We start from the raw sequence: 27820 nt of genomic DNA on the forward strand, positions 1-27820 counted from the left end.
ATTAGTTATGGTAATAGGTGAGAGTTTAATAGAATTTCCTGTTGTAATAAAAACCCCACTGAGGCTTATTAAGCGGTTTATAGGACCCATTTGGGTATCCCGTTGCATAACAATACGACAATATTGGCCTTGGTGTTCGTCAAACCAGTGTATTGACACCCCGGGTAAAATTTGGTGTACTCTTGAGGTGTTTTCATTGTCTAAATCTACAAATAAGACTTCTATGATGAGTGTGAAAGGGGTTAATATTCTATCAACAATGCTATAAGCATTATTGCTAAATGTTAATTTATTTTTTTTTTCTGCAGACTTTAACCTATTTTTTTCGTAAAAAATAGTTCTCATGTATAATTTACTCTCTGGAATGAAATCCCCGGCCCAGATACCGTTGTTCCTAATCTTAGTGATCCATATATTTTCGTCTAATGTGATATAAGGTGAGGCGAGTGTTAAGTTGATCAACCATTTGGGCTCTTTTAAATCTGATAACGACACCCGTCTGTACACGTTGTCTTTGAAGTGCAGGATATATAAGGCGTCTTCCTCACCAGGCTGATCGAATCCCTCCGTATCTCCTAGGTCGTTAAGCGTAGTGTTGGGCCGATGACTGGTCATTATTATACTATTACGATATAATTTCCAACTGGTTTTCTGATAATAATTCAGGGGTGAACTTCATACCCATGAAGTGTATGTTGTCAGGCAGGAAGATCTTGGTTAGTGATATCTTGTTTTCCACGATCACGTTGACCCCCTGCAGACTGGTGTTGGAGCCGACACCCACCCGCACGTAAACGTTGCAAACTTGATACTGGTGTCGTTTCCCCCACCCGAGTTTGATCCCCTTCACGATCTCGACATCATTCCCCGATGGTTCCCCTAGGTAGACTTTGATGATCAGTGTTGAGTTTGCCGGTAGACTCTCTAGTATACTGACCACGCCTTCGAATTCAGACACCAACTGTAATGTCACGTTTTGTATGGCCGGTTTACTCGATAGCATGTGGGCTGCCATAGTGTCGAGTGGGCTGACGACTACGCTACGTCTCTGAGTTGGGACGTAAGCCACGAGCAGGGTTCCATTGTTCACGACTTTGTTTAGGTGGTTGTCTTTGTTATCCGTGAACACGTAGGGGGAGCCGAGCCTAATATTGAGAAACCAGTCGTTATCGGGTAACAACACCCACTTGTCATCTTCGGTGAAGACGAGCATATATGGCTTGTTTCGTGTGACGGTAGTGCTCTCAACATCGTCTAAGTCGAACAGTTTACCCCCGAACGATGGGTATATTATCCAGTTATTACCGGTGTTGACAAGGGCGTACTTAGTGTTGACTGTTGCTCTTGTGGTATCTACTATATCACTTAGGGTTCCACCGGAGGGGACTTCAACGCGTTTGTAAATGTTGTTTTTCAGTTGCAAGGCGTACGATTTACCATCTACTCCGGAAGCGTCGAAACCGCGCGTTGTCTCCGAGGTCGGAGATCCCGATATTGACGCATTTTTTCACTCCGGGCCCTTGTGCGCTGGTCATTTTACGTGAAGCGTTAAGCTGAGGTATCCTATATTTACAGGATTATGATTTATATCTAACACCGATATTATCAGCTCAGGTATGTTGCCCTGGGTTAATCTCTTATACTGCCGTGGTGAAAACGACTCGGTTCTACCGTCGTTGTATTTCTCAGTTTTCACCGGCACTGCTCTCAGTATAGTGGAAGGGTGACCTCCTTGAATGTTGTACGTTGTGCTCACCTGACCGAGATGAATGTACAGCTCTCGGTACGGTACTAGATCGGGTAACTTCGTGCCTGTGACGGTTGTTGTTGGTTTTATCTCGTCAGGAGACATACCGAGTATCCTCGCTAATGGTCGGCCGAGCCTCAAGGGGTTTCTTCCGTTGTTGATTAACACCACTGTACCGTTTGAGTCGTTCATCTTGAGTTTGGCTCCCAGGGGTTTGAAGACCTCGTCGTTTAGAGAGCACACGCTGTAGTAGCCGTCAGTTATCTGACTGCGAGTTCCACTGACGAACAGCTTATTGTTGCTGGCGTTGATGTTAGTCCATTGCGGTAGGTAGGTGATATCGCAGAGTGCGACTTCGAGTTGGCCTGACGTGTTATCGATCGCGTGCATCAGCTGAACGGCCTCACCGCTCGTTATTCCTGGAAGTGTTATGTACATATTATAATATATAATTTATATATTATAATATGGACTTAGCACACTTGAAAATCGTGGTGGTAGATAGTACGGGGTTTAAAGCAACCTTTATTAATATCTTTGAAAACTATATCGTGACCGTTAATAACGCGCAGGCGGTGGTAAACTGGAATCAAAACCCAATGCAGTTTTGGCAGAACCAACTCAACTTTGCTGTGTGGTGTGCGACGACAGGGTCGGGTGTGACACTAGACTACGGTATAGACGAACTGAGTAAGACAGTCATTTTGTTTCATATTTATTATCAAACGAGACGAATATTGAAGGAAATAAGTGCTCCTCTTCCCCAAGATAAAGCGTGGAGTATGACGAATAACCCCTATGATAAACGCGCTTATGAACGTGTTTGTGGGGAGTTTGAGATTCCAACGAATAAAGACTTTCGCCTTCCTGGTGTGAACCATGGTCTCGGTATAGTTTACGTGTACTTCTACAGGTCCGGAACATATATAGCCGGTTCTGCAGATGGTACATACAACCCACACCGTCATACATTTACAGGCCCCACAACGAATGAACAGATCCATGTCAGCTACATAAAGCAAACCAATCCTGATGCAGCCACAGCCTGGACTAAAATGATCTCAAAAACATCGAAAGAATTCACTCGTGCTGGTACAATACGCTTGAACGACTCGATTCGAACGTACGTGTGGGCGCTGTTGCGTGCGCAGTCGATGACGCGTTCCAACATCCTCGGTAAGGGAACTGCTTACGACCCTCAGAAACGCGGGCCATCGAACGCTACCAAAACGTGTTAGAATACGCCAGATCGAAAGTCAATTACGTGTTCGGCGTGGGGCTGTACATGGCTCCGAGTGATATGCAACTGAGAGTAAAAAAAGTGGTGGGTTATAACAACAAAATAGTCATAGCCACGGCGGATCAAAAGTTGGGTATCAACCCCGATATTAACACCCCCTATATCCCACATATCCCACCACGTGAAACGGGTATAGTGGCGCCGCCCCCGGAGTCTAAAGTTCAACCAACACCACAGGAGGTGGCCCCCCATATTCAGACCTCCAATCAGCAGCACATCGATAGTAAAACGGCCCTGGTGGTTGGTGGGGTAGCTTTGGGTCTTATTTGGTTAAAAATTTCTTAGCCGCTACGTACACCAGACCCGCCACGGCGACGATGGCTGCCCACAGGTTTTGACTGAGCCACGTGGCAGTTTTAGCCAGAGCGCCCAACAACCACGAGACGATGCTACCCAGGATGCCGGGAAGGGCTTCGGCGGCTTTACCAGCCAGTTTAGCTAGACCTTCCCCGAGTTTTTTTATCCAGTCTTTAACACCACTTGAGGCTCCGCCACTTGGGGTTCCGCCGCCGGCAGGCCCCACAGTACCCCCTGTCAGTGACACCACCAAGGTTGATATGATGAAACCCAATGCAGTCAGAATGCTGGCGATGGTGATCCCTTGCTCCCGGAACAATATCCGAATCCTGTCTGCTAACGTGGTGTCTCGGTAGAGGACTTGATTGATGGTTTCCCGTATACGGCTGACCTGGGATCGAAGCTTTTCTTTGAAGGAGGATGCTGTCTCCAGCCAGGTCTGCCTTTCCTCTTCCAAATTACGTATTCGTTTCTTGATGGTGGCTTTCAGAGCCTCGTCCTCAGTTTCACCGAGTTTGTCCTTTTCATGGGCGATATGGTCGTCTATCACGCTAATTTTGGCCGTGCTTTTCGCGAGATGTCCGCTAATGGTTTGCATCGTCAGATCCAACCCCCGCAGTTCCCGAAAGGTAAATTCGAGACCCGGGAAGGGCTTGTTCTCGTAGTCGGCCAACACCTTTTTAATATCATAAGTCATGTTTTGATCTGATGTGGCGTCCCTGATGTCTTCCAGACCTTGACGGACCTTCGGAGGAAGCTTAGGTCGCGCGCCACCGTAATCTATGAAACCTAGTTCATCGCGGATCAAGTCACTCCCATGTTTACTGCCCAATGTTGATAAAGCAAGCGGTTCTCTCGTGCGTTTATTCACGAGATCGATCTCCGGGCGAGCCTTCAAACGCAGCTTGCCATTGCTATCGATGGTAAACTTGGAATAGTCTCGCCACAGCGGCTTGAGTTTGGATTTATTTTCAACTGCGTTGTAATAATCGTCGACGGCCTGCCACGTGAGTGCGCCACCTTGCGAGAATGAGGTCTCCTGGTCATCATCGAATGCCTGGGCACTATCGCCCCGCATATCATCCATAGGTATGTCTTCATCCATTAGTATTAAAAATATATTTCCTTTATATAACAATGTACGGCAGAAAATTAGATCCTTTCAGAAGATTGAGAGAGCCATTAGGAGCCAGAGCCGTGCGCCAGTCGGTGACCATCACCAACAATCCCAGCAAGATAGACCAGAATCAAACTCTGCTGGTTAGATTTCCAAACCTTGGTGAGAATGACCTCATTGTACCAGGCACTGTTCGACTGGCGTTCAATATCACGTTGACCTCCGACAACGACAAACGCGAGCTAGTGCGGAACGTGGGTCGAGCTATCATCAAGAAAACGACCGTCAAGATCAGCGGTAACGAGGTGCTGAGTATCGACGACAGCGACGTGTTTCACTGCTACGGGGATCTCTGGAAAAGCGAGGGAGAACAAGTCAATGATGTGTACCAGGGTATCAGCAAATCAACCCGGTCGCGCATAGGGTATGCCTTCACGCCAGACCAGCTAGACAAGCTATCGGACGGTGAAAAAGCCATCGCTCGAGCATACGGGAATCGATTCTGCGTGCCGCTCGACTTCGAGTTGCTCACGAGACACGCGCCGTTTTACCAGGCCGCGCTGGGTGATAGGCTCGAATACGAGCTCACGTTTAACGACTATAGCAAAGTAGTGCGTACGCCGAACGGTGATGAGGCCAGTTATGCCATAGACAACATCTCTCTGGAGTTCGACATGGTCACTAGCCCGGAGCTGGCCAGGCAGGTTCGAAGCCAGTACTCTGGGAAGATGGCTATCCTGTACGATCGCGTACTGAGGCATAGATCAGTCGTGCGAGATAAGAGCGACACTGTGTGGAATATCAACCTGAACGTGCCGGCGCGATCGATGAAAGGTATCCTGGTCGTCCCCGTGGAGGATTACGAGCCATTCCGGAGGGACAGCGAGAAGTTTTTCAACCCCGAGATTGAAAAGGTGGAAGTGACCATCGAGGGCGTGCCCATGGTATGAGACCACACCAGCAGTGGGATGAGATAAAAAAGCTACCAGTGGGGACCCCACATTATATAACAAAGGACCTGGACCTCGGCTCCGTGCAGATCGGTGAATACCTGACCACCAAGTACGCCCTATGGTTGGACATGCGATCCACGGATGATGATAAACTGCACGGTAGCGGGCGCCGTATAGATAACGGTAGCGAAGGGATAACCATCCAGATTACTAAGAAGGCTCAACCCGCTGGTAAGTTGAAATTATATCTGTACGTTATTATGGACGCGCAACTTAATATAGACAATGGGAGATTCGTGCAAGCCATCTACTGATGGGGGGTACCCCCCACTGCCCACTGACCCACACTGCGCCATAGTGTGCGGGCAGACTGGCTGTGGGAAGACCGTTTTCGTGTTGGATATGTTGGAGGGTTACTACAAGGATGTGTTCGATAACATCGTTATCATGTGCCCTACTCTGAGCATGAATAAAACGTACGCGCGACCTTGGGTGATGACGGACCCGGACGTACACAAAATCGACCCTGGAACACGCCTGCAGGACTGGTTGAAAGCTCTTCACGAGAAATTTAAAGGGGAACCGACGCTGTTTATACTGGACGACTGCAGCGCTAATCGCGAGAAAACAAAAAAGAGAGACATGCTATCGTACCTGGCCTTCTCCGGCCGGCATGCAAATCACAGCGTCTGGGTGCTAACGCAGAAGTTCAACTCGGTGTTGAAAGACCTCAGGGAGCAGACGCGATGGGTGGCCTTATTTCACTGCAAGGACAGGGATTCGTTCGAGGAGTGTTTGAGAGAGAACGATGTGATGAGCAAATTAGAACGGGAACGGGTGAAGAAACAGCTCGCTGAAACTAAACACGCTAAGCTCGTGCTCAAGACCGACCAACCAGTAGCATATAGGGTGTGCTAAAGCTAAGCAAAGCTAAGCAAAGCTAAGCAAAGCTAAGCTAAAGCTAAGCAAATGCTAAGTATAGCTATGATATTTGAAGTGTTTGTCGTGTGCAACTTAACCTTCATTTCTCTGTGTTTTGTCTGCATCGGGTATTATATAGTTAAAACTAAATCTTACTTGTTATATTATAAGATGGAGTGTGAGGAATTGCTCGAACAATTGTTGGTACCTGGGGTCTCCCCCACTGATGATAAGCGAGAGAAACTGGTGGCGTTGGCTGTTGGCGGCAAAGCCAAACATTACTTTGGAGACTACACTCCGGATAAAATTCACAAAATGTCAGCCGAAGAAATCGATAAGCTGTACGCTAGATACGAGTCCCGGCTCGGAGCAGAAATGACAAAGACAATAGGATCGGCTATGACCCAGATATACACCGGTATTGTGTCATACTTCCTTCCCATTCCACCAGAGCGCCGACTTTACCTGTGGGAAGACCTCGAGAAAGACCCTTTTATCGAACACGCTGTGAGCTCTATCAGCTGCGAGCTGTACCACAAATATGGCATGTTGTTGGCTCCAGTGACGGCGGCGATTATCACGGCAAAGCATTGTCAATTTGAGAGAAAGAATAATAATAATAGTATAGATGGATGCTGCACAGGAAACCCCAGTGGGGGTACCCCCCACACCCCCAACAGTGAGGGAAACCCCCACAGTGAGGGAAACTCCACTGGAGGAGACCCCTTCACAGGAACCCCCAACAGTAACCAGACAGAAGAATCCTAAGAGAGTAGTTGCCGGTAAAAAACGGTGGTGTAACCAACATAAAATTATTACAGTGACCAACCCAACCCGACTGTTGTTGGCTGTAGGCGTAACTGCTGCCTTGGCTATCTCGTGGTTATACGTGGGAGTACCCTCCCACAGTGAGGTGGTACCCCCCAACAGTGAGGTAACCCCCACTGTCGACCCGCATATCATGTTATAATTTGAATATTTTTATATCATATACATAATGTCTGAGGGGAAAACGTTCGTCAACGACGCATACCACGCCACAGTGGTCGCCAGTCTAGCCGTAGGGTACGCTCGGTTGACTAAAATGGTGCTTAAACAACCAACTATCAAGCTAGATTTCAACCTGCAGGATATGGGTATGCTCATAATGAACCTTGGTATGGCGATGGCTACAAAAGACATCCTAGTAAAACAAGGGATAATACCTGAAAATATAATGAAATAAATATAGGATGGCCACGATAGCTATGATGGTCGGTGGGGCGTTAGTGAATGCCCTGGCATTTTCCGGGAGTAATTTCCTCTTCTCGAAACTACGAGATGATCACGCGGCTGAAATACAGGAAGAAAGGAAGCGGCACAATCTCGCTACTGAGAAATTACAAAAGGCACAGGCCGAGTACGTCAAAAAACGCCTCCAGAGGATCGATTTTATTAACGAACAGCTCCAGCGTGAAAACCATGCCGTTCAAACATTCAACGATGTCGATGAAGCAATGAAAGAATACTACCTACTAACTGGTAAACGATTGGAACCGCTCAATAAACCCACACTCGCTCAGTACTACACACCATCCAAGGGGCAAATGGATCGTGAACTGGGCTTCATAGTGTTGGGTATAGCAGCTACTGCGTTGGTTGCGAAGCAATTAAACTAAATACCCATATAAGTAAACATGAGACCCGCTCCATACCGATGCGAATACATACTTATGGGGAAGACCGAGGCCTGTGGTAGGAAATGCAGGAATCAGGGGTTCTGTTGTTTCCATATGGGAAGTCCTAACTACACGTGTTCTGTGTGTGGTATCGGGGTTAAAGGGCACTACTGTCTATGTAAAGCTCACGGAGCGAACGTAGTCAGACATCAACTCATCTACGAGAATAAAAAGGGCTACATAAAAGAACGTAGGCGACTGCTCAAGATAGACTCCAATTAGGTGTAAACTATGACTACTGTACGCGAGCTTAAGCGGGTCGCAAAACACCAGGTATTCTCGAATGCGGAAGTTTAGAAGCTCAAGCGAACACGGGTACCTCGCTGAAAGAAGACTTACGAGAATTGGTACGAAAATCCTCACCTAGTTTTGATTGGCGGCTCTCTTAATACCAAATAAAATATTTACAATACTATATCCAACAGTGTGAGTACTGGATTCACTATATTTTTTATCAATGTGACCCAAATAGACATTGGTTCTCTTAGGTGTAAACACTATGACTACTGTACGCGAGCTTAAGCGGGTCGCAAAACAGAGAGGTGTGATCGGGTATTCTCGAATGCGGAAGCCAGCATTGTTGAGATTACTAGGTTTAGAAGCCCCTACGGTAAAACAATTAAAAGCTCAAGCAAAACAGCTTGGATACACGGGTTATTCAAACCTGGGGAGAGCCGGGTTAACCGTATTGTTATCACATGCCCCCGTAGCAAAACCTCCCACTGTAAAACAACTGAAAGCCGAGGCACACGATTTGGGTTTAGGCGGATATTCCCGTATGAGGAAACCACAACTTTTAGAATTATTACGACAGAATAGAGCTATTGACCTACAGTTCGTGCGCACTGAGCGCGCTGTAGGCAACTATTTGAGAGGTTGGCACATACACGTTGATAGAAACATAGACATTACAGATATCAAGCCTCTGATAGCTGATAAGGTCAACCAGGAACTAAATAACCTAGGAAGTATCAAGTTTCAGATCACAGTGAAAATGTCGCTCGATAAGCAGGATGAGTATGTTCAGCCTTACTTCCGAGGTAAACAAGAGGTTGTCACACATACAGAGACCATTGACGCATCAATCGATACCAGTTTTCAGCAGATACGAGAATACCTAGAACGCTACACACACTTGGGGTCCGGGTGGGCTGTAGATAAAATCGATAATGTCTATCTAGACATAGCTAACTACGTGCCGTTCAGAGGCGGATCATACCTAGCCTTGCCCCCCTACTATAGGAACAAACATGCCATAGTAAACGTTAAGAATAGAGGAAACGATTGCCTGAGGTTAGCTATCAGGTCAGCCTTATTTCCAGCTGACACTAATCCGAACAGGTCTTCTAATTATCCTCAGGATGATGGGCTCAACTGGGATGGTATAGATGAACCCACCCCCATATCCCAGATCACTAAAGTAGAAAAACAGAATAATCTGGCTATAAATGTCTTTGGGCACGAAGGTAACACAACAATAGTACACAGGGTCAGCGAAGTGAAGGATCGCCAAGTTATCAATATATTCATGATCCAGCGAGGTGACAAGTATCACTACACATGGATAAAACACTTTAGCAGGCTGTTGTATGACCAATCGGCACACAGAGAAAAGACCCACTTCTGTGAACGATGCCTACATGGCTTCACACGAGCTGATTTATTAGAATCCCACCGGGATGATTGTCAAGGTGTGGGGCAGACGGCCATACGAGTCGACATGCCTAAGGAAGGTGATAATATCCTAAAATTCGGTAACCACAAGAACCAAATGTCTGTGCCTTATATCATATACGCCGACTTCGAAGCCTTGGTGGTGGGGGATTCCCCCAGTGGTGCCGCCGGCGAGGCTCCCAGTGGTAGCTTCACCCACAAAACACAAGAGCATAAAGCCTGTGGGTTTGGATACATTGTCGTCCGTTGTGACGGGGAAACGAAAGCCCCGGTAGTGTATAGGGGCCCTGACGCGGCTGAAAGGTTTCTAAAGTGTTTGCAGGAGGAAGAAAAAATTATTAGGAATACATTGTATAGAATCGCTCCCATACGTATGACCCGAGTCGACAGGCTAGCTCACGTTAGTAGCACTAACTGTCACGTGTGTGACTCACCACTTAACGGTGATTCGGTGAGAGATCACTGCCACATAACTGGTAAGTATAGAGGCGCCGCTCACAGTGCGTGCAACCTCAAGCTTAAAATCAACCCTAAGACAATAAACATCCCCGTTGTCTTTCACAACTTGAGAGGGTACGACTCACACTTGATCATGCAGGCCATCGCGAAAATCGATGGTAATATAACGTGCATCCCCAACAACATGGAGAGATACATCTCCTTCAGCTTAAAAGGACTTAGGTTCATTGACTCGTTTCAGTTCCTCCTGTCGTCACTCGACAGTCTGGTCAAGGCCAACAATACCTTCCCTATCACCGATCGATACACAGACGCCGAGACTAGACCCCTGCTTATGAGGAAGGGTGTGTACCCCTATGAGTACATGGATAGTTGGGTCAAGTTCACCGAGACCAGACTACCCCCTATTGACTGCTTTTATAGCAAGCTGAATGAGGCGTCCGTCTCACGAGATGATTACTCGCACGCGACTAACGTATGGAATAAACTGGGTTGTAAGAACCTGGGTGATTATCACGACCTGTACTTGAGGACAGATGTACTGCTGTTAGCCGACGTGTTTGAGACGTTTAGGCGAACGTGTTTCAAGCAGTATAAACTCGACCCCGCATGGTATTACACCAGCCCAGGTCTGTCGTGGGACGCCTTGCTTAAAAAGACCGGAGTTAATTTGGAATTGCTCACAGATTACGACATGCACCTATTCATTGAGAAAGGCTTGCGAGGTGGGATTTCCATGGCATCCAAACGATACGCGAAAGCAAATAATCAATACGTGAAAGGTTACGATCCTAACAAGCCAACCAATCACATTCTCTACCTCGACGCAAACAACCTGTACGGCTGGGCCATGAGCCAGTATCTACCTACAGGGGGATTCGAATGGGTACCCCACGTTGATGTTATGGGGGTTGCACCAGATTCGAACAAAGGGTATATCCTCGAGGTTGACTTAGAGTATACCAAGGAATTACACACATCACACAACAGCTACCCCCTGGCCCCCGAACGTATGAGGGTTAACCCAGACTGGATGTCTGAGTACCAACATAACTTGTTAGGTGGGCGTGTGACAGACGTTGAAAAACTCGTGCCTAACTTAATGAATAAGACCAAGTACATCGTTCACTATCGCAACCTACAGCTGTACCTGTCGTTGGGTATGAGGCTGACCAAAATACACAGGGTGCTCATGTTCGACCAGAGCCCATGGATGGAGCCCTACATCAGAATGAACACAGACCTACGAAAAAAAGCCACCAGTGATTTTGAGAAAAATCTCTACAAGCTCATGAACAACTCGGTGTTTGGTAAGACTATGGAGAACCTGAGGAAACGCGTGACCGTGAAGCTGGTTCGGTCGAGTGAGGAAGACAAGCTCAGGAGATTGATAGCCAGTCCGGCATTCAACCGTAGTAAGATATTCACAGACAACCTGGTTGCCCTACACATGAAGAAAAGCCACATAAAATTCAACCGGCCTGTTTACGTGGGGATGAGCATCCTCGATTTATCCAAACACCTGATGTACGACTTTTACTACAACGAGCTCAAGAAACAGTACGGTGACAGGTGTGAAGTGCTGTACACTGACACGGATTCCCTGCTGATGGAGATTCGAACCGAGGACGTGTACGAGGACATGAAAAAACACCTCGATTTATACGACACCGGCGACTACCCTAAGACCCATGCCATACACAGTACGGTAAATAAAAAGGTCCTAGGTAAGATGAAGGACGAGTGTGCTGGCACGCCCATAGCCGAGTACATAGGTTTGAGACCTAAGATGTACTCCATACTGAAAGCCGACAATAGTGAGATCTGGAAGGCTAAGGGGGTTAAGAAGTATGTGGTGAAACAACACATCAAACACGCCAGATTCAAGGAAGCCCTGTTCAAGACCCGTACCTTTAGGCATAAAATGAACACACTTAGAAGTGATGGACATAAGATATACGGACTGACTATAAACAAGACGTCCCTGTCGCCTATGGACACGAAACGTTGGATAGCTATTGATGGACATGAAAAAATTTGAGGTTATTTACTACAGCCCGCGTGGGTACTGGAAAGGAGCTAGCGCAGTAGATAAGCTAGCTAAAATAGCGCGAGTACCCCCGGAGGAAGCCAAAGCGTGGCTTGAAAAACAAGCCCTGTGGCAGATCTATTTGCCGGCACCACGCTACGTGCCTAGAAGGAGGTTCGGTATTAACATACCTAATAGCGTTCACCAGGCAGACCTACTGTTCCTACCCCACGACAAGAGGTACAAGTATGCCTTAACCGTAGTGGACGTAGCCAGTCGTTACAAGGAAGCCGAACCCTTGACCACGAAAGATTCGGCCCAGGTAGCCAGAGGATTCGAACGCATATACAAACGCAGTCCGCTGACGTGGCCAACAGAGCTGCAAGTTGACCCCGGACGGGAGTTCATGGGTGCCGTGTCACAACTGCTAGCCAAACACGATACAAAGGTCAGGCGTGGCACGGCCGGAGCCCATCGCAGCCAAGCCATAGTTGAGAGATTTAATAGGACTTTGGCTGAGCGCTTGTTCGGCCATCAGTACGCTAGGGAGATGGTCACCCCTGGAAAACGATCGACTGAATGGGTCACGAGGTTACCCAAGGTGGTGTCGGCAATCAACCATGAAGTCACCCGTCTCACCGGTAAGAAACCGGCAGACGCTATCAAACTAAAATCAATAGTTGCAGAGTCGGCCGCTCCATTGCGTGGGAAGGAGAAACAGATACCAGATAGGGCCCTAGTGAGGTATCTATACCAGCCGGGGGAACACGAGGGTGATAGCCGTAAGCGGGCCACCGATCCTATATGGTCAGTCAAAACTTACAACATAGATAAAGTGGATATGAAAGCCGACGAACCTAACTTATACTACTTGAGGGATGGGCCGGGTAGGGGGTTTGTAAGAGAAGAATTATTGATCGTACCGTACGGCACAGTGTTACCTCCAACACACGTTAAGTAGTAGGGGTAATAGTAGCAAGAGCTAAGGACCCAACCAAAGCCTTATTTAGTAAATAAGGCTTTGTAGAGACTTTTCTTGAAAGTGTTTTAGAACCCCCATTCCCTATACTACTAACTAAATAGGTTAGACAATTACTAATCAGTAAACCAGTGTCGTCTTTTTCCGAGGTCACAAAATGCACAAAACATGCCATGACGTCAACTAATACATCACTTTATTTTCAGTTATTTCATCACATTTGAAGATGTGTCTGTTACTCCGTTAATAATGTTGCAAAATTAATCAAAATACATCTACACAAACAGGAGAATATGGGACTCTAATAACTAAATTATGTATTGGACAGGGCCATCCAAATCGCTATTACCTGTTTTCTCTCACATTATCCTCTCACATTGGGGAACTTTGGTTGGGATTGGAATGGCTTGGTTCATGGTGAACAAAACATAATGAAAATATACTGTCCATATCCAAAGCAAATTCTCTCCACGTGAGTTACATTGACCTAATGGAAAGCATAGTGGAGTTATGCCTCCTTATCTTTATATGTGCATGACCTCTCAGACAACGTTTGACATTATAGAAGAAAATCGATTTTTGACATTTATTGCAGGTCATTTTTTATTCTGTGCGTATGACGTTATGCATCAGCACATATAAATCCATTTCATATACACTTATGTTGCTCAGATATCAAGCTGTATTTTCTTTGCTCACACTTTCTGTAAAGATGACAAAATAAAAAAATTGTAGCAGAGTGTTTTTATTGGTGCAGGATAAAAACCGAAGAAATTTACTGTTTTCAATGCACACAAAAACTTGGGAGAACATTTAGCAGTGTCTAATTCTCAAATCCCTCAGGTAGTCACAGTTACATTTATACCAATGGATAGGAAATTAAATATTCTACATTTCTGTGTAATTTTATAGCCGTACGCAGATCGATGACCACGCGAGTGCAATTCTTGCACAACGTTCACTTTTCAAACCCTGCGAAAATGTGCACCTGAAAAAAACTCGGCATTCAGGGGGTTAAAATAACAGTGCAAACACCAGTTAAGGGTGTTAAGACCCAGCTCTGAGTATGCAATCAAGCATCCAGTAAATGTGCCAACAAGATAAATGCAACTTAGAATAGGATTAAAAGATTAAGTACTTCCCCTGTCTGGTATTCTGTATTTCATTGGCTTTTGTAAGTTACACCCATTTTTGTATCAATTAACGAATCATAATCTTGACACTGTTTCGAGTTTAGTTAAATAGTCTCCCTTTGTCCATTCATGGGGTTTAGACTCCAAACACAGGCCAGTTCTAGCCCTCAGCCCAGAGGGCTGTACTGGCTCTCTGTGGCCACCCATGTTATTTCATTCTTGTAAATAAAATTGTGATTAGCCTCTTGTGACTTTGGGCTCTTTGCTGAGTTAATTCTCCCAAGCAGATCAGCTCACGATTTAGATTTCCCTGGAAGCCCCCACTTGCATCCAAGAATCTTATCATAATAAGTTGGTGGAGAATCAATGATTTTCGGAACCCCGGAGCCCAGGAACTAACTACAACATCTATAAGAACATATGGAATAACAAGTGACTGCATCTACCTCTGACCTCAACACTGGATTAAGGACCACTGACTCCTGTAAAGTCACCAACCAATGAAGAAAAAGTCTTCACAATTGTAAGTACTACTTTACATTGATGATTTCTTGTCTTTCTTAACTATAGTACAGCACATACCTATAAGGCCAATATCAAATCTGCAACGGAAAGTTACTTGGGAAGTGAAATTCCAACAATGTCCTTCCTTACACCCCTTGCCAAAAGTGTAGTTCATGTAACATTTGGCACTGAAACAACATTAAGGCTGAGAGACGCATATGTGCAGCAAATTAATCAGCTTTCCACAGCGAGAGCCACATATGGGCATGAATAAAATGCACCTCTTATTCAGCGAGAGCTGCACATGGTCGTTAACAGAAAGCACCTCTCATTCAGCGAGAGACTGACGTGCGCTTTACATTTTAATTTCGTACTCTACCTGTAATTTCAATCAATTTAGTAATACTGATTAAAGATTAACTTTTCTTATGAGAGAGGTTACCTTCTGTATTAATCAGAAGAAGTATTAAAGTGTTTTGATAACAATTGATAGCAATGTCAGAGGCTTATACAGGTAAATGAATACATGTCTGAGAGAAAGGGGATTATGAGATGTTGTTACAGGAGGTAAGTGTTTGTTACTTGTCATTGGGAGTGAATAATGAAATACTATTTTTGCACATCGATTGAATTGACGGTGACAAGGTTACAAAACCTTCTTCTAAATTAAATTAATTCATGTAATAGTTTATATAATGAATCATAGACATAAATAGCAATACTGTATTACACCCATGTTTGCATAGATTTGAAATAAACCAAGTTACTAATGTAGAACTAACTCATTTGCGACTATTGATTTTTCATAATTCTAAAGTTGATAACAATACATAATCGAACACGGAGTGATAACTCTTGCATCAACTCATAATATATATTACACATAAACCATACAAAGGTAACTGAAGCACTTTGATGAAGCTGTTGAAAGATTCATGTTGATTTGAAATGTGATTTTTCAGTGCAATTTACGTAAGAATTGCGTAAGAAACATTTGATCTCTGTAATTATCTTATCCAGTGTAAATATCATGTGTATCAGATACATCGTCAATAAAAGCAGGATAACATATCAGTTATGGAATTGATACACATGCGCATAATCATTCAATCAGATACAGTAATGAGATATTTGAACACCTCTTCCAACTGTGAAATAACAGCCTCTGGAAAATGCATGTCCATTGAAAGTTTTGTCCCGTGACAAGTGTAAAACAAACTAATGCGCTGTTATATCATTGGACAACCTGTTTTATGGAGTCACACCCATTATCAGTCTTCTGAACTTTGTTTGCATTTGACATAAATATAGGCATGCCCATCTTCATAAGTATTTGGGGGGGATTCGAAAGCAAGTGTATACATTACAATAATTGAATATCGTGTCACTTTTTGAATTCCGTAATACATGTACTTGAATTAGGATATTCATTCGTAACAATGTGCAGATTACATTTAAATGATATTTACAGACATGAAATTGGATGTTAAACCATGCCCAATAGTACCAAGACATCTACAAGAAATCAATAGATATGTTGTAAAATTTGTGGACATAGAAATAGTTCAAGAAAACTGCTATGTGTATAGAATTTCAAAAGATAATCCTCATATCCCGACAACCTATTTTGAATCTGTTCTCCCCATCTGATACCGGACTACATCAATTAAAGCTGGAGAGATCATTTGACACTGACAATCCTGCAAAAAGGGTTAATAAAAAAGCATCTCCAATCTGTGAATCCTAATGAATGACATTTCCTTTCAACATGTTATTTGCATACCGTGTAAAAGCCACACCTGATGAACAGATATACCCATACGAATTTGTGCTCCCCAGACATACCTGAGGTCTCCAGGTCACATTATGCCTATAAAAGATACAAGATCTTTTAAATAAAGAGTTACTGTTAACCTCCAGGTAGGTATATTCATGTCGAGTCATTTCTCACTGTGTTACTTGAAGACACTAGTTGGGAACAAATGACATCAGCCTGATCACCTGAGTTTTTTGCATCACAACAAATTTTCAGCATTGATCTGATCAAGCAATCTCAACAAAACCAAATCCCCCCCATGTTACATTTGGAGCAAGACATTAAGGTAGCCCACACACAAAAACAATACACTATGGCCATTTTTATGACTTTGGTAAAGCATTCGACATAGTTTGGCACAATGGCCTACTACAAAAACTCCAAAAACTTACCATACACGGATGTATTCTAAATTTCATTCACTCCTTCCTTAACAACAAACAAGTAATTCTGAAAACTCACAACACCCTTTCGGACCCATATCTCCTAAAAAATGGGACCCACCAGGGCAGCATACTATCACCCACTCTTTTCAACTTCATGATCAATGATATCTTCCCTCACTAATGGCCAGAAATCTCAAGAGCTAAATTTGCAGATGATATTTCTTTTGGACTTCCTCTACCCTGTTTGAATCATTTCCATGGCAATCAGGAAAAATATAAATGCCATATATCTGTAAACAACAAAAGGCACAACTTCAAGATCTGTCTCAAATATCAGCCAAGATCTGCTGAAAGATGTTAAATAGTTTTTGAGCTGTGCTCCAGAAACAAACCCCATGCATCCATTTTGAGACAAAGTCCAAAATGTTTCCATGGAAAACTGAGAAAATAATCACTCACAAAAATGTGTAAGTAGCAAAAGGCACCACATTGGGTTCTGCCACACATATCTGCCAAGTTTTGTTGAAAGATATTGAATGGTTTTTGAGTTATGCTCCAGAAATGACGCATATCCATCCATTTTAAGATTAAATCAGAATCGTTTCATGGGATACGGGAAAATGGTAAATCATCAAAATCTGTATATGGGAAAGGCACCACTTTAGGGTCTCCCCCACCTATATGCCAAGTTTTGCAAAAAGACATTACAAAGTTTTTGAGTTCTGCTCCAGAAATGCCCATTCCTCCATTTTGAAAAAAGTCCGAAACGTTTCTATGGAAACCGAGAAAAATAAGAAATCACAAAAACCTGTAAATAGTAAAAGGTACCACTTTAGGGTGACTGATATGTCTACCAAGTTTTGCAGGAAATATTGAATGGTTTTTGAGTTCTGCTGTGGAAATGAAGCCCGTGCCTCCATTTTGAGACTAAGTCCGAAATGTTTCCGTGGAAACCGAGAAAATGATAAAACACTAAATCCTGTATACAGCAAAAGGCACCACGTTTGGGTCTGCCACACATATCCACCAAGTTGGGTCAGAGATATTAAGAAGTTTTCGAGTTAAGTAAAACACACGTCTCACTTTTGAGACAGTCCAAACATCGTAAATTCAGCTATATATTTACTCACATGACACATCCTCTCGTGGCCACTGCCTGTAGTCAACTGCTTGTCCCCTTCAATAAGCTGAGTCCACTCTGTCCAGTCAAATCCAATCAGTATCCAAGCTCATCTATTGTGTTTGTATTACAGTCCAGGTGCTATCATTTATCCTTAGCATCAAACTTAACTTGTATCAATGTTTCCATGGAAACTGAGAAAATAGTAAAGCACAAAAACCTGTAAATAGCAAAAGGCACCACTTTAGGTTCTGATTGATATATCTACCAAGTGTTGCAGAAAAATATTGAACGTTTTTTGAGTTATGCTCCAGAAACTAACCCACCCTACCATTTGACTAAGTCCAAAACGTTCCATGGAAAAACAAAAACCATTAAAATCTGTAAATAGTAAAAGGTACAACCATAGGTTCAGATTACTGTATCTATCAATTTAGGTCTAAAAATATTGAACGGTTTTTGAGTCGACTATATCCCCCCATATTACATGCCAGAGGGATAGAAATGCTAAAATTACATTCAAAATTGGGCCCATAAGTGGGGGTTCATCATAAATGTAAAAAACAAACCATGGGCATGCTCTTCAAAACTCCCTATATCCAAAATTATACACCCAAACTTCACCTTAACAACCAAAAACTCGAGTTAAAAAACGAAACCAAATTCCTTGGTGTAACTTTCGACCACACCTAACATGGACACTCCACATTCACAACTTGGTCAACTCCTGTCAAAAAGCTTTCAACATAACAATAGCAGTAGTATTAGTAATGGTGGTTTTGGGCCATATCTTACATAAGCCTCAGAAAAAACAGACACCACCCGTCCGCATTCACACAAGCTCACTGTGGGGGTTGCCTCTGCTGTGGTCCAGCCTATTTCTTAGACTAAACAAATGTTTTAATTTGAATCGATCAATACTGGCTGAGGAGAGCTGGGTCACACAGTGTGTGCACGATCGATAAAGTGACAACCAATTAGAGAAATGATTCACATACAGTATGAACCCTGTACCATGGCTACAGTACGTGAGTTGAAGAAGCATGCGTGTGAAAGTGGGTATTCTCGTATGCGTAAGTCTGAGCTCATTGAATTACTAAAGGATCAAGCCCCTATAGAAATACAATTCACGCCTACTGAACGTGCTATAGGAAAATAATTGAGAGGTTGGAAGATGGAAGTTCAAAGAAATATACACTTTGGGGATATAAAACAATTGGTATTTCAGTAGAACTGAAGGAGTTAAGAGGTGTTGAATTTCAACTCACGTTAAAGATGACACAAGAGAAACAACAGGTGGATGGTGCTACTGAATACACTATTATTTACTTCAGAGGTAATCAGGAAGTTACAACACAATCAGATACTATCAACTCGTCTATTGACAGATCAGGAGGATTGTCAAACAATTAATCTATTTCTAGTGCAGCTGGGTGAAAAATATCAGTTTACAACTATACAACATTTCAGTCGGGTTGGTGTACAGTCAGTCGAAACACAGGGGGAAGAAACACTTCTGTGAAAGGTGCCTTCACGGGTTTTCTTGGGCCGATCTACTCGATTCACACAGGGATGATTGACTAGGTGTAGGGGAGACAGTCATATGGGTAGATATGCCGAGAGAAAACGACAATATCTTGAAGTTTATCAACCACAAAAATCAGATGCCAGTACCATACATTATCTACGCCAACTTTGAGGCTATCATTAAACCAATCAATAGAGTGGCTCCATCTCCTGAAAAAAGTTTCACACAAAAAAAATCAAGAACACGAAGCATGTGTGTTTGGGTATGTGGTCGTTCGTTGTGATGGCCAAACTAACCCTCCCATTATTTACAGAGGCCCAGATGTGACTGAGAAATTTCTAAATTGCTTTCAACATGAGGAAGAGATCAAGAGAAAATTGTGCAACATAACACCAGTGCGTTTGACCCAAGCAGATTGTGTGGCTCACATCGAAAGCACACATTGTCATGTTTGCTGTAAACCTCTGAATGGTGATTCAGTGCGAGACCACTGTCACGTGACAGGGAAATACAGAGGTGCAGCTCACAATGAGTGTAACTTGAAGCTACGCATAAACCCCAATCTTATTCATGGTCCTGGCGGTGTTTCACAATTTACGAGGGTATGATTCAAACTTGATTATGCAAGCTATTTCAAAGGTAGAAGGCGACATATCCTGTATCCCAAACAATATGGAAAGATATATATATATCCTTTTCGTTAAACAGGTTGAGATTCATAGATAGTGTTCTGAGTTTCTGTTGTCTCTAGACAGTTTGGTCAAGGCTAATAACCCAGACGACTTGGCCCTAGCTAATCGATACACAGAAGAGAAACCTAGAGCCTCTCTGCTACGTAAAGGTATTTAACCATATGAATATATGGTCGACTGGTCTAAATTTAATGAGACAGAGTTACCTCACATTGACCGCTTCTGTCAGATGCGTCTGTCTCACAAGATCAGTACAAACACGCGAAAATTGTATGGGAACAACTTGACTGTAAGAATCTAGGTGATTACCATGATGTATATTTGAAAACGGATGTGGTGTTGCTGGCAGATGTGTTCAAGATATTCAGGAAAACATGTTCAAAGCAATATGGGTTGGACCCTGCATGTTTATTATCATGAAATGATAATTCATACCAAAATTCATTAGTAATTGTAACCAGTATAAGCAATACATTCGTATTCAAATATTACGAAAATATAGATATAGAATATTAGTTTCGTCATGTATCAGTAATAGACTCCTGTCAAAAGTAGTAAAACGTATCTCACAGACATTCTATTGAAACAGGTATAAGTTATGACCACACAATTTCACAGATGTCCCAGAGTTAAAAGCCTAGCCTGAGGTAATCAGAACTTCACTGTAAGACAAACCATTCACTAAGACAAGGGTTATGTCTAGACCGGTTAATAAACTGCTTTGATGGGGTAAACATGCCATCACCTACAGTAAAATAACATTATGCAAACACCAGTAATCCAGCCCAAAGTAAGCAATCAAGCATCCAGTAAATGTGCCAGCAAGATGAATGCCATTTAGAATAGGATTAAAAGATTAAATACTCCCCCTGTCTGGTCATTGAAGTTGTTCTGGTAGGACACCCCCCATTTTGTTTATTTTGTATTTCATTGGCTATTGTAGGTTCTACCCATTTTTGTATCAGTCAGCAAATCATAATCTTTGTATTGTTTCAATTGTAGTTAAATAGTTTCCACCTCCATCTGTCCATCAGTAGGGTTTAGACTTCCAACTCAGACCAGCTCTAGCCCTCAGCCCAGAGGGTTGAACCAACTCTTTTTGGCCACCCTTGTTATTCTATTTCTTGTAAATAAAACTGTAAATAGCTTCTCGTGACTTCGGACTGTTTGCTGAGTTAATTCCCCCAAGCCGACCAGCACACCAGTTAGATAAGGGATTTCACTGGTACCCTCACTTGGACCCGAGACCCATATCATAACAGTATTATTACAGGGATGCCTTACTGAAGAAAACAGGTGAGGAATTAGAATTATTCACAGATTACGATATGCATCTGTTTGAAACGTTATGCTAAAGCTAACAACAAGTATGTGGAAGGCTATAACCCTAATAAATCTACAAACAATCTACTCTATCTCGATGCTAACAACCTGTATGTCCCCCACCACTAGTAGATGGCTTGCACGAATCTCCCATTGTCTATATTAAGTTACATACAAACATAAATACAATTTATATTCACAGAGTATAGATCCAGTTCGCTGACTACGTTGTCGACTACCGAGTTTCGTTTGATTGTCAGAAGCTTCTTTATTTCATCCCACTGTTGTTACACTCTCATTCCATGGATAAATAACTGATTAAGTACTCCCTCTATGGTCACTTCTACTTTGGTGATTTTTGGATTGAAAACTTTCTCGCTGTCTCTCTCGAAAGTGATGTATTCTTTCACAGGTATGATTAAAATACCTTTTATCAATTGCGCCAGCACATTCATGTTGATATTCCATATGGTGTCGCTCTTGTCACACATTATCATTCTGTGTCGCAGATGGTAAGATGGTAAGTTTTCCACAGTATTGATTTCGAATATGCCTGGCAGGATCTGGACTAGTCACCATGTCGAACTCTAACGAAATGTTGTCTACCTCATAACTACCAGGAACACCGCCTGTCATACGCACAACTTTTCTGTAGTCATTGAACGTGAGTTCGTATTCCAGCCTGTCCCCCCGCAATGTGGCTTGGTAAAACAGGGCGTGCCCAGTTAGCAACTCAAAGCCAAGGGGGATACAAAACCTGTTCCCATACACTTCAGCGATTGCTTATCCGATATTTCAGCTATCTCATCTGGTGTGAAGGCGTGACCTACACATAACTTATTCAATTTTCTTCCACTGATTCCCTGGTATGCGCTGTTGTCGCGTTCTCCCTCACTTTTCCATAGGTCTGTGTAACAGTAATATACATCGCTCGCGCCTATGCTAAGCACCTCATTGCCGCTACTTTTTATAGTGACCTTCTTGACTATAGTACAACCAACATTATTCACAATATCATTTTTGTCGTAAACATGGTACTGAATATATCTGTGAAAAACTAAACATGTTGGATTATGGTGGTGCAAAACCTAAAATACCCCAAAAGGCTGTTCAAGATCTGCAAACCACACAATCTGAACGGAGTGGCTTGAAGTCAGTGTTGGACGGACCCCACAGTGTCATGGTACTGCATGCTATAGAAGCGTCAGGCATCCTCGAAAGACTGTTGAATAATCATTACTGGGATAAATCATTGCCGGGGTTAAAATTTCCATTTAGGGAACTGAGCAGTCTAGACGAAGCCATGAAATGTGTGCATGAAGAACACGTGAACTACATGGCAAAACTCGACGAGCACATAGCTCTTGAAAAAACCAAACCCAGCAAAAAGGAAGATGAGGATATGAAGCATCTACGCAATTTAGAAGACGAGAGAATCATGCGATTGGAAGTGGCTTCCTTGAATCGTGAACAGCTGCGATCCCAGATTAGTCGAATTCGGCAAACAATCGATAGAATACTGAACGAGGATACAACCTCAGCCGACAAGATCCGAACATTCGTGAGCAAGGCATCACCATTGCCAGGTTCATCATATGGACTATTGTATTATCAGTTACTGGAGGTGGTTCCCCCAGTGGGGATCCCCCACCCCCAAACCAAGTGGTGGTGACGTCAGAGACTGGATAAAAAACCATCTCAAATCGCTTGGCTGCTCAGCACTCTGGGTAAAACTGCCACGTGGTTTGGTCAAAATCTGTGGGCATTCATCGTCACAGTGGGCTGGTGTATGTTGCAGCTATGGAATTTTTAACCAAATAATACACAAGCCGGCTGCAACACCTCCGACCACTAGCGCTCTTTTACGATCGATATGTTGCTGGTTGGCTGCTTGTACAGAGGGTGGGAGGGGGACCTGCTGGTCGGGTAGTTTCTGTACTCTTGGCTCTGGTGGTGATACCACAATGAGGTGTCCTGTGGACATCTGAGTGGGTGGTGGTACATGGGATATGTTTACGTCCGTATTAACACCTAATTTTTTATTGGTCATGGCAATGACTACTTCACTGTTGTAGCCAGTTATTTTATTGATTCAACACATTTGTTAATGTTGATTATAAGCTCAAAAGCATATATTTTTCCATCTACTCCTGTGTCATCATTTATACTAAGTTCAGCTCCTAATGGTTTGAAAACTTCATCATTGCGAGAACACATGCTGTAGTAACCATCGATTATTTTGTTTAGCACTCCATTGATGAACAACTCATTATTTTCATGGTTGATGTTTATCCATCCCGGGTAGTAGGTTATGTCGCATAGTGCTATTTCGAGTTGGCCAGTTGTGTTATCAATGGAGTGTTTAAGTTGAATGGTATCACCATTCATTATATCCAGAAGCGTAATGTACATATTATAATATAAATTATATATAATAATAATATGCATAACCCCGAAGTATGTTACCCCTAAAACGGCAACATAAAGCCTCCGACTTCACACACATGAAAATCTTGGTTGATGCAGATGGTTCGTATTTCAGAGCCAGATTCATGGATATGTTTGAACATTATGTGTTTTCTGTCATAAACGTGAAAACAGTACACGCATGGCTTAACAACCCAATGCAGTTCTGGCAGAATCAATTCAATTTCGCTGTGTGGTGCGCGACGGCTGGATGAGGCTTGAGGTTGACAGATACTAGACGTGATGAGTAAATCTGTGTTTACATTTCATGTGTACTACCATATCAGGTGTATCCTCAAAGAGATCAGCGCTCCACTTCCACAGGATAAGGCATGGAATGTAATGAACAACCCGTATGATAGAAGGGCTTATGAAAGGATCTGTCATGAATTCAGCATTGCCCCGAAGACGGATTGGCGTTGGCCTGGTCCAAATCATAGTTTGGCTATTCTATACGAAGGTGCGAGATCAGCAAAAGAGGTCAGTGATGATTTACAGAAACTAGATTTACTTTGGCAGGACTTTGCTTTGTCAAGTAATGAATCCAAATAAGTCGTAAGATCAGAATGAACACTCTGCTTGAAATCTTCCATCAAAACTGACTGCCTGACCATCAAAATCTGTGACTTCCTTAGACCCTTACCATTTATCACAACAATGTTTCCAAAAGTCTCATTGTCCGTATTGTGAGCATTTCTGAACTTATGACAATAAGCCTCAGGCCCTAACTCATAATCTTTCAAATGTGCACTCTTGACAGGATCACAATCTGAGCTTTGCTGTATTGACAAGCCTGCATAAGCATCCTGAGCTTTACCCTTCAAAACTGTTTGCAGTATCATAGTTCATGAGTCTCTAGACCACTTGAAATTTTCAGCAAATTTTTCAAAATTTAGTAAATATTTGTCTACTTCTTTCTCATTAAAAGGGGGTACAAGTCTAGCAGGTCTTGCAATGTCAAAAGGGGAAGAGTTTGAGGGGTGAGATGACGTTTCTAGCTTTTGTCAGTTCAATTTCTGTCAGCTTCCAATTTTCTTAATTCAATTTCCTTTCTCTCTCTCTTTCCCTTTCTCTTTCTATTTCTCTTCTCCATCTCAAACTTTTCCATTTCCATTTCTTTTTCTGTCCTTTGAGAGATGTGAAGAAATTTGCAACATATCTGATTTGCACAACTGAGTGATTGTCTCAGAGTCAGGGGACAATTCAAACATCATTTTGCTGGTTCCACAATTAACTTGTTACAAAAGTCCAAAGCTTTGAAATACATTTCACAATAAGTCTCAGATGTCAAATGAATTCTATCCCGGGACCTCTTGAACTCCAAGTGAGAATCATATCCCTACACCTGACTCAGTCAATAGGCTTATGGAATAACTTTAGGCATCAGTTCTCTTAATGACTAGTCTGTACCTTATTGACTGGACAGTAATGCTACTGAGAGGGTTTCCTTATTGACGCCGATGCCATCTCTGTAGAAGGTGCCATTTTGGTCCTCAAACCAAGCCTCAGTAGCAGCAATAAGCTCATTATCATCCTGAAATCTACGACCACGCAAGTGTTTCTTCAGATTTGGTATAAGATGGTAATCACTTGGTGCCATGTCTGGAGAGTACGGGGGATGCGGCAATATTTCATACTCGCATTCCTGGACAGCAGTGGATGCAACGCGAGAGGTGTGTACTGGAGCATTGCCTTGATGTAGAAGAATACCACGTCTGATCTTGCCCCGGGGCTTCTCCTTGACTGACTGTCGCACTAGCCTCAACAAGTTGGCATAATATTCCCCATTCATTGTTCTTCCTTTTGGTAAGTAATCTATGTGGATGACGCCTTTGCTATCCCAGAAGACTGTTGCCATTACCTTCTGCACTGATCTGGAGGCTTTGAGCTTTTTGGTCCTGGGAGAAGTGACATGTTTCCGTTCCATGGATTCTTGTTTGCTCTCAGGATTATAGTGGTGGATCCAGGTTTCATCACAGGTTACTAGCCTAAAGTGACAATCTTCTGGATTCTTGTTGTATCTGGTTAGCATGGAGTTGCTTATGGTGAAACTTGTTTGCTTCATTTCATCTGTAAGCATTCTTGGCACCCATCTTGCACACACCTTAGACATGACGAGGTGTTCACGAAGAAATGTCTCGATGGATCCGTGTGAAATGCCTGTGGTCTCCTCTAACTCTTGGAGTGTGATTCAATGATTTTCCAGCACAAGTCTATGCACTCTGTCAATGTTTTCCTGACTACCGCTTGTTGTTGGGCGACCTGGACGGGGCTCATCTTCACGACTCTCTCTACCATGCTTAAATTCATTGACCCATCGTTTGATGGTAGCAGATGAAGGGGAAGACTTCCCATAAACTGCTGAAAGCCTTTCTTCAATGTTCTTCGCCGAGTTTCCTTCAAGAACTAAGAACATAATTACTGCTCTATACTCAATTTTATTCACTTTCACTGCCGTGAGGGGGGTCTCTTTCTGTCAATGTGAGCTGTTCAGTAACTTCTGAGTGTAGGATACCAAAACTTATATATCACATCAGCTACACCCCAAGGTTTAATGTCGTACCATAGGCTGTGACACCTGGGTATGAAAAATGCTCAAGGCTCAAAACTGACATCCCCTCGTAAATACCTTCACTGTACTTACCATGGGCAATGGTGATCCATTTTCATAACACACTGACCACATCGTCTACAGTGATGAGCACGCTGAGGGCGTTTTCTGTTACACACTCGACAATATGTCCAGTGCTCATTTTCTGAAAACAAAGTGACATTTGTATGAAACAACATATTTTGTCCTGAACAATACCCCTCAAAATCAATTCAGGTAACTGTCAATAGATACTGTCAATAAAACAATGGATCTACTATGTTTGTGAGACTCTACATTTTCAATGATATGAATGAGAGTGTGTTTTGTTGACTTGAGCAAGTGAAAGTGGACATATGTACCAACATTTACCAACACACTATCCCATGCTTTGCTTATACCTATGTTGACAGATATTTTTCACCTTAATTCAAATTAGTTTTTCACTTTTTATATGATAGCTAGATCTGGTTCAATGTTCAAGAAATTTGGTTTCAGATTCTGTACTTGATCCAAAATATATGTTGTCAAAATGTACTTACTCAAGTGTGTATTTCATGAAAATGACATTGCACGTGCATCCCGAGGTGTCATCCCTATAAGAAGAGCCACTGAACATGCACCAAATCATTCATTGTTTGACAGTAGCAATGTACCACAATTATCAAGAAAACAGAGGGACCAAGCTTTAGGAAGACTAGCTGGCCAGTCTGAAGGACCTTTCTGTTCATGTTCAAACAATATACTGCTTGCAGCAATGAGTCAAAGCCACTGGAAGCACAGCTGACCATCATGGCAGTGAAAGACTGCCTGTGACAACTTTGTAGGAAATCTGCAGATTGTCCATCATCACCTGCAAAATCGTTTCGCTAGGGCAACGTAAACTGCATGGACAACCATTGGCAATTATCAGCGCTGACACAATGTGAAGGCAGAGAAACATCAGATGTCGCTGGCCTTAACGGGGTCCGATCTTTACTATTTAACATCATTGTGCTTGTCTCCAGTAGGCCACACATCATCATAATTGGTGTCACCAGGAGTGGTGAACTGTAGTCTTCTCTGATT

General features: G+C 43.1%; 1 protein-coding gene across 2 annotated transcripts in view; it reads right to left on the bottom strand.

Moving 5' to 3' along the window:
• The window catches only part of LOC137291111 (palmitoyltransferase ZDHHC21-like), a 312776-nt gene that overhangs the window by 168725 nt on the left and 116231 nt on the right, over positions 1-27820 (bottom strand). For both annotated transcript variants that reach the window (XR_010957245.1, XM_067822392.1), the window contains exon 4: positions 26807-26918. Coding sequence is in view for 1 of the 2 variants with exons in the window: in XM_067822392.1 (XP_067678493.1) it covers positions 26807-26918 (112 nt within the window). In the remaining variant the exon portion in view is untranslated. The remainder of the gene's footprint in view (positions 1-26806; positions 26919-27820) is intronic.

The sequence above is a fragment of the Haliotis asinina genome, chromosome 7 (genome assembly GCF_037392515.1).
Source record: "Haliotis asinina isolate JCU_RB_2024 chromosome 7, JCU_Hal_asi_v2, whole genome shotgun sequence".
Taxonomy (NCBI): domain Eukaryota; kingdom Metazoa; phylum Mollusca; class Gastropoda; order Lepetellida; family Haliotidae; genus Haliotis; species Haliotis asinina.